Raw genomic sequence first — 8457 nt, 5'->3', positions numbered from 1 at the left:
GAAACGTCAAGCCCATACAGGAGCAAACAAGCCATAGGGAGGAAAGCAAGCAGCCACAACTGGCCAACTGATACAGGTATAAAAGAGGCAGAGGAACATGCTGTACTTGAGCTTCGAACCTGGGGCCTCGTGTATGCAACCTCACCTCTGGCACTTAGTTGAGCTCTAAGATTAGAGTCTCTCACTTTAATGCCATAGCTGGATTCAAGCTGTAATCTTTAAGGTCTCAGCTTCCTGAGTAGCAAGGATTACAGGTGTGGGCTACTGGCCAAACCATTCTACTTCTATTCCCTATGTTTTGACACAATCAAGGCTTCTGACAAAGGTTCAAAACTCATTCAGTGGGGATAGGTCAGTTATTGTGACGAGTGCTGGGAGAACTGTACACTCATCCACATGCACTAGGAATCTGGGGTCCCACTGCTTCCACAATGCCCATGTTGCTCTCTGCTGTCATACTGCCTCTCACTGGAGTCCAGGGCAGCGAGGAAAGGAAGGCGGTCTCTGCATCTCAGTGCCTAAAAACCCACCAGTGGTAAAATGCCCAGGAAGCACCTGGCTGCCAAAGCTACCTGCACATTACAGGAGGCCTGGGGCATTCTGAAATGAAACCTCACTGCAAGTCCACCCACCTTCTCATCTGCAAACTCCTCTCTTCAGTATCTGGTACAAGTGGCCAGGACTTGCAAACAGAACTGAGCTTCAGCTTGCAAACAGAACTGAGCTTCAGCTATTAGTAGCTTTTCGGAGGTTAAGCGATATCTATCTGGCCTTTTGGAAGACATCAAATTGTGTGCCATCTATGCCAAACATGTAATAACTATGTCAAAAGATACACAACTAGCTGGGTGCTGGTAGCTCACAACTGTAATCTTAGCTACTTAGGAGACTGAGATCTGAGGTTCACGGTTCAAAACCAGCCTGGGCAGGAAACTCTGAGACTCTTATCTCCAATTAATCATCACAAAACCAGAAGTGGCATTATGGCTCAAAGTGGTAGAGTACTAGCCTTGAGGAAAAAAAAAGTTCAGGGATAGTGCCTAGGCCTTGGGTTCAAGTCCCACATCCAAAACAAAGGGGAGGGAGGGGGCTGAGAATGTGGCTTAGCAGAAGAGTACCTATGTAGTATGCACGAAACCCTGGGTTCAATTCCTCAATAACACATAAACAGAAAAAGCTGGAAGTGGTTCTGTGGCTCTTTAAGAGGTAGAGTGCTAGCCTTGAGCAAAACAACAACAAAAAAGTCAGGGACAGTGCTCTGGACCTGAGTCTAAGCCTCAGGACTGGCAAAACAAACAAAAAATCCATTCAACTACAGTTAGGTGCTAATGGCTCATGCTTGTAATGTTACCTACTCAGGAGGCTGATATCTGAGGATCACAGTTCAAAGCCAACCTGGGCAGAAAAGTCTGTGAGGCAATTATCTCCAATTAATCATCAGAAAGTTGGAAGTGGAACACTGGCTCAAGTGGTAGAATGCTAGTTTTGAGCACAAAAGTTCAGGGACAGCACCCAGGCCGAGCACATGACTAGCACAAAAAAAATGAAAAAGAAAAAAGAAAAGCAGGTTTCATTGCTAACAAGGCCCACAGCTGACTTTCCAGTTCCTGCTTCTGGGGTGTGAGGGGGCAAATGCATGCCAATCAGAGCTGAACAGAGGGAGGGGACAGACTGGCTGCAGTCAGGGAAAAGCAGTGGTATGACCTCAGAAAGGTGGACAGGAGATGAAGCTTTGAAAGCAACCATTCCACACAAGCTAATGGGATGCTGCCAAACCCTGCCCTTACAGGTGATTTGAGACACAACAGGACAATGGTATTTTTATTTACAATTGGACCAAAAAAAGGCATACAGGCATATTTTTTTAATTAAAAATAATGATGATTTAAAAAGTCAAAAAAATCGACAATGGTTGAACTGTTGGAGGAGTCCAATTTCGCCACTCCCTGCCAAAAGAATCTCTTCAGGAAGATATTCCAAATTTGAATGAACAAGACTTCTAATCATTTTCTAGTGCGCAGGTCCCCTTCTCTCCGACCGGATTCACAGTGGCCACCGCCGCTTGGGGCTGAGGAGTCACTGTGAGGGAGACTGAGTTCACTGGTTTGACCTTGGGGGCTGGAGTTGGCCTGGCCCTGGGAGACGGGGGCAGTGAGGGCTGGGTGCATTCTTGGGTCACCAGCATCCTGAGTTGTCTCACAGTGGGGTGCCAATGGACTTGAACCCTAATCCCACGATGGAGCTGGTCTCTTGCAATTTAAGAGCAAATGTCTGTGACTTGCGCAGGGTGGGCAGAGGTGGGAAGAGTGGGGGCTTGCAAAGGAGCCAGGCCAGTCACGTGGCCGCCTCCTTCCAGCCTGGCAACACCGGGGAAGGAACAAGCAAACTTACCTTCATGTTCCTCTCACAAGAGTTTTCTGGGTACCCTCCCCGCCAAAGAACTGGGTGGGAGGTGGTGGGGATGGCTCTGGCTAGAAGAACTGAGTAGAAATGCGTAGTCCAGGGGATGCCAGGGGAGAGCGTGTCCTTTGCAGACACCACAGGGAGTGGGGTCTGAGGAATCGAGGCCTCCTCCCTCTGCCCTGGAAGGGGGGGGGCAGGAGGAGGTGTGCCCCCAGCACATGCTCACAGAGTGGCACCGCCAGGAAAGGATGGGGTGAGTAGCCTAGCAGCCTCCGCCACCCCTTCCCGACAGACGTGTGGACGCTTGGCTCCGCAAATACTTGGCCCCAGGTCCAGGGTTTCTTGGCACAAGAACAGTTCACTGCAGGGCTCTTCTCTTCCTCCTCACTGGTCAGCAGCCTCCGCCGCTCCGCTCATGCTCAGGGGGAGTCCGCTGTCCTAAAGAACCTCAGCCAACACTTCCCAAGACCTCCTTGTAGCAGGCGAGGCCTCAGCTTGCTCCTGCTGAGAGGATGCGCAGAGGCGTGGCCGGGGGAGGGAGGGAGGGAGGGAGAGGGCCTGGCAGAGGCTGGTTGGCACTGAGGGCGCTGTCCAGGCGAGGCCTGTGTGGTGGCTTGGCATTGGCGGTGAGGATGGGCAGCGAAAGGCTCAGAACCCTCACTTCTGTCCCCCATGTTCCCTCTTCCAGTTAGCGGTGGGGTGGCCAGCAGCCCTGAGGAACTGGGGTAGAGAGAGACCAAAAGCCAGTATCTTGGTGGATTTATCCATCCTGGATCCATTTCTTTTGTGTGTGTGTGTGTGTGTTTTAAATAACAACAAAAATCAATGAAGGAAATAAAACCCCAAACCCAAAACAAACCTGAATAAACAGGTCAGCGAGCTCCTAATGGAGAGAATTTTCTTAGCACTGAAGAAAAAAAAAAAGACCATTAAAAAAAACAAAAACAAATACCTCCTCCCTCACAGAACTGGAATAAGATGAAGAAAAATGTAAGATTTATCTACAGGCTTCCCTGCCCCCACGCAGCCCCGGGATCCAGGAACACCGTGCCAGGAGTTGCATTCCAAATGAGCAGGAGTTATTTTATTTCGTGTGCCTGCAGTTCCCCGTGCAGGGCGGCTTCCTGTCCAAGGACACAGCAGGCCTGGCCACGGGCCACCCCAGTCAGTCAATCTTCACAGCGGCATAAATCTTGCGGACAAACATGTAGGCTGCATAGAAGCCAATAGTGCCCGTGAGCAGCCAGAAGGACAAGACCATGAGGGCCGTGTAGCCAAAGTAGAGGAGAGACGGGATGAACTCGACGATGTCCAGCTGGGATAATGGCAGAGAGAGAACAGAGGGGTGCTTAGTGCCAGGCAGCCATAGCTAACTAGGGGCCCAAACTCCCTCCCTCATCTGATACTGAAATGGCCACCTGGCCTGGAACGGGGCGCTCAGCCCTGGCGAGCCTTCGTTTGCACCAGGGTGTGTTGCCTTGGATCCTGGGGATCTCAGAGGCCAGGCAGGAAAGGCCACAGCTGTGCCACTGCCTGGTCCCCCACAGTAACATCCGGATGGCTGAGACAACAGCCAGGAAGCGCGGAGGGATGCTGGAGCAGGTCCATCTTAGGGACAGGGAGCCTTTATCAATCTGCCTCAACCTACCTTCTTCTCAAGCAAGCTGGTCACCTGTGTAAACATTTCACAGTGACCTTCCCTTCACTCCTCTTCCCTCCCTCCCTTCCCCTCCTCATGTCCTGCTACCCCCATCCCGTCCCAGCTTGAGGCTTGACTGAGAGCCTGAGCACTGTCCCTGAGCCTTTTTTGCTCAATCACTTGAACCAGAGCTCCACTTCTGGCTTTTCTGGTACTTAATTGGAGATAAGAGTTTCATGGACTTTGCTACCCAGGCTGGCTATGAACTACAATTCTCAGAGCTTCCTGAGTAGTTAGGATTACAGGTGTGAACCACTGGCACCCAGATTCTTGGTAACTCTCATCTTGGAGTATGCCGGCCTTCTCTGTGACTGGGGTAGAATTTGAAGGTCTTATCAGAGCTATTAGGGATCTGTGTGATGGTGCTGTTGGTGGAGAATGGAATCTAGAACTTTGGTAGATGCTTGGTCACAAAATGCTAGGAGCTAGCAGAAAAAAAAGAAGTAAAAAAACAAAAACAAAAACAAAATAGGGCACTGAATACCCCCCTCCCCCCCAAGCTACCTTGTCAGACTCCATACCCCCTCTGTCCCAAAAGTATTCCTGCTTTTTGTTTTTGTCAGTCACAATGCTTGAACTCAGAGCCTGGGTGTTGTCTCTGAGCTCTTTTGCTCAAGGCAAGCACTCTACCACTTGAGCCACAGTGTCACTTCCATTTTTTTGCACATTAATTGGAGCTAAGGGCCTCATGGACTTTCCTGCCAGGAGATTGGCTTTGAACCACGATCCTCAGATCTCAGCCTCCCGAGTAGCTAGGATTATAGGTGTGAGCCGCCAGTTCCCAGCTCAGAAGTAGTTTTATGGCTACAGACAGGGTGAGAGTAATAGGGACCTGGGGAAGGTGAGAGGGAAGGGCAATGATCAAAACAGAAAAGGGATGAGCAAAATTCAGGATGGAAGGGTCCCCATTTTATATGCTACAGCTGGAAGAGTTGGTGTTTAGACAGAGAAGGCAGACTAGGCAGAAGGAGGAAGGACAGGAGGCTGCGAAAAGATCTCTAGCTTTTGTCTAACATGGTTTTCGGTCTCCCCTCCTCCAGGGGTTCTGAGAAACACGCCTGCTATCTTGTTCAGCTGGGGACAATGATTGTAGTACAAAACCTAAGCTGTGGGTGGGGATGGGAGGGAAAAAGTGGGAGAGCGAGAGAAGGGGTGACACTGTCCAAAAAGAAATGTATTTACCTGACATGTAACTGTAACCCCTCTGTACACCTTTATAATAACAATTTAAAAAGAGGAACCTAATCTTGTCAATCAGTGCTCAGTGTTCTGCCGGACTGGATAAATCTGAACAATGGGCATATAACCTTGGCAGAACCATTATAATCTTCCCTAGGATAAATATGCAATGACAGAAGACCTTTTTTTTTTTTTTTTTGCCTGTCCTGGGGCTTGAACTCACAGGGCCTAAGCACTGTCCCTGGCATCTTTTTTTCTCAAGACTAGTACTCTTCCACTTGAGCCACAAAGCCATTTCTGGCCTTTTCTACTTATGTGGTGCCGAGGAATTGAACCCAGGGCTTCATGTATATGAGGCAAGCACTCTTGCCACTAGGCCATATTCCCAGCCCCAGAAAGACCTTTTCCTTTGGTGCTGGTCCTGGGGCTTGAACTCAGGACCTGGGCTCTGTCCCTGAACTTCTTTTTGTTCAAGGATAGTGCTCTACCACTTAGGCCACAGTGCCACTTCTGGCATTTTTGGTTCTTTAGTGGACTTAAGAGTCTCATGGACTTCCCTGCCTGGGCTGGTTTGAATCCTGATCCTCAGATTTCAGCCTCCTGAGTAGCTAGGATGACAGGTGTGAGCCACTGGCGCTGAGTTAGAAAGACCTTCTTTTACTTTGAGGCTGCCAATGGCCATCTTCCCACCTTGTAGAAAGATCCTGACTGCACTCTGAAACCAAAAGAGACTTACAGATTAAGATGTGAACACAGAACTCTGATATTTTTCATACCCTAGACCTAATTAATAACACCTGAAGGTAGACCACCAATTCACACTGGCTACAGAGGAGATCAGATTTGCCCTTGAAAATCCAGGAAATAGGACTAAAGTCTGCTTGGTGCTGGTGGTTCACATCTATAATCCTAGCTACTTAGGGCAGAAAAGTCTGTGAGAGGCTGGGAATGTGGCTTAGGGGTAGAGTGCTTGCTTAGCATGCATGAAGCCCTGGGTTTGATTCCTTGGTACCATATAAACAGAAAAACCTGGAAGTGGTGCTGTGGCTCAAGTGGTAGTATGCTAGCCTTGAACACAGAGAGGCTCAGGACAGAGCCCTAGCCCTGAGTTCAAGCCCCAGGGTCCCTGGACTTGGGGGTGGAGGGAGAGTCTGTGAGACTCTTATCTCCAAAATAACCAGTAGTGCAAGGCATTGGTGGCTCACGCCTATAATCCTAGCTACTCAGAAGACTGAGATCAGAAGATCACAGTTCCAAGTCAGCCCAGGCAGAAAAGTATGTTAAATTCTTATCTCCAATTAACCACCAAAAGCCTAAGTGGAGCTGTGGCTTAAGTGGTAGAACACTAGTCTAGAGTGAAAAAGCTAAGGGAGGACAGTGCAGCGCTCAGTTCAGGCCCTAATACACATGCAACTCCCCCCGCCTCCCAATGATGCGTATTCTAGACCAGCAACAGTTCTAGATGGCTTCATCCTCCACTCCTTGGGACTCACGGAGATGCTGGGGCTTTCTCCCAGCATCCTTGCTGCCATGCCACCTGAGGGGACGAAGGAGATCCCTTGAAGAGAGTGGTACCTTGTTAACAAAGTAAAAGATGGCATAGACCAGGACGTAGAATGCAGATCCCCCAGAGACGAGGAAATTCCTCCACCACCAGCGGTAATCCTGAGGATGAAGCAGAGGAAGAGTGCCTTCAAGGCCTTTTCCCATCACCTTTCCCACATGCACAAGGGCCTTGCTCATGACTAGGCGAGAAGAGTAACATCCGGGTGACAGAAATGTCTCATAGCTTGACTATGATGGCACAACTAAGACATTTTTAAAAACTATAGAATCGTAGATGAAAGATGACTTTTACTGTTCATATACCTGACTTTAAAAAACACCAGGAAAAAAGTAATAATGAACATTTCATGAGCAAATGCTTACTATTCTGAGTGCTGCATATGAATTGGCTCATTGAGTACCTGAAGCAGCCTCACAGTAGGTGTTACTGTCCCTGTCACACTGGGGAGCAGCAGCAGGCTGCTGGTCGCTTGGTCTTACCTTTCCCACTCTGCAAGAACTAGGCCCAGAAGCAAGGTAGGCCTCCGGATCTGTACCTGCCCCTTAGAGAAACTACTACTGGAGTAGATTTAGTACTGATGGGCCTGTAGTCCTCCACTGAGCTGTGGTGACTATCCCATACAACCAAGCGGCAGCAGGTGTTGCTGAGACACAGCAGTTTGGAGAGAGGAACACATGGGGCCATACAGAGAACCCAGACATGGCCTTTGCACAGCCCCACCAACCTGTTCCATGTTGGATCCACCCCTACCCCCGTCCCCTCACCTCTGCACACAGCTGGAAGTACACCATGACGATGCTGATTTGTGAACAGGATACCACCAGGATGATGAAGACGAGGAACAGGAAGCCAAAGAGGTAATAGAACTGATTCTCCCAGATGGCCTGTGAACATACCAAAATGGCCTTCAGCTGGCCTGTTATACCCATCGCCCGAGGCAGGAATGGAGATGCCAGCACGACACTGTTATGGTCTGGCATGGAGCAGAGGAAGGGCCAGGCTATTCTTGGGAACTGCTGATCAAGCTCTGGGTGGGTCCTAGCCTGAATCTGCCAGCATTAGTGGCAGCCACTGCCTCTCAGGAGCAGCTTACTCATGCCAGGGGCTATGCGATACTGCAGGTGAGCTATGTAAGCTTGGCTTTTTATTTTGGTGGTCCTGGGATTTTTGACTTGGGGTCTACACAGGTATTCCTCAGGAAGAGCAGACGTCTGTAGAGTGCTGACTTAAGCACGACACAATCAGTGCTGCGCACGTGGGCGGGGTCAGCTAGACCTACACAAAGCTGGAGTCTTTCTGCAGCTCTCTTGTGAGCACTTTCAGACAAGGATACTCTGGGTCACCATCGCAGCATTTACTAAATGCCAAGAGCCTTTACATTTGCTCTAGCCTGACAGCCTGGGGAGTTTCCGCCAACTTACCTCAAGTTTTGGATAATGTTGACAGGTAAAGACAGGAGAGGGACCCAGAAATGGAAGCAGATGGCACAATGCTATCAATCACGCCTGCAATGATGGCAGTGACTGCAGCATCAAAGAGCAGCATCCATGTACTGGACATGCACCCATGAATGCTCCTTTAATTCTCAAAGCTGTCCCAACAGGCAGGG

General features: G+C 49.6%; 1 protein-coding gene across 5 annotated transcripts in view; it reads right to left on the bottom strand.

Annotated features, from left to right (window-relative positions):
• Positions 1–1806: 1806 nt before the first annotated feature.
• Tm9sf4 (transmembrane 9 superfamily member 4) overlaps positions 1807–8457 on the bottom strand; it is a 47410-nt gene continuing 40759 nt past the window's right edge. For all 5 annotated transcript variants that reach the window (XM_048348983.1, XM_048348984.1, XM_048348985.1 and 2 more), the window contains 3 exons: positions 7613–7732; positions 6857–6946; positions 1807–3718 (listed from right to left, as the gene is read on the bottom strand). In XM_048348983.1, coding sequence (XP_048204940.1) covers positions 3569–3718; positions 6857–6946; positions 7613–7732 — 360 coding nt within the window. In that variant the 3' untranslated portion in view covers positions 1807–3568. The remainder of the gene's footprint in view (positions 3719–6856; positions 6947–7612; positions 7733–8457) is intronic.

This window comes from Perognathus longimembris, chromosome 6 (genome assembly GCF_023159225.1).
Source record: "Perognathus longimembris pacificus isolate PPM17 chromosome 6, ASM2315922v1, whole genome shotgun sequence".
In the NCBI taxonomy this organism is placed as follows: domain Eukaryota; kingdom Metazoa; phylum Chordata; class Mammalia; order Rodentia; family Heteromyidae; genus Perognathus; species Perognathus longimembris.
This window is presented reverse-complemented; position numbering and strand designations above follow the sequence as displayed.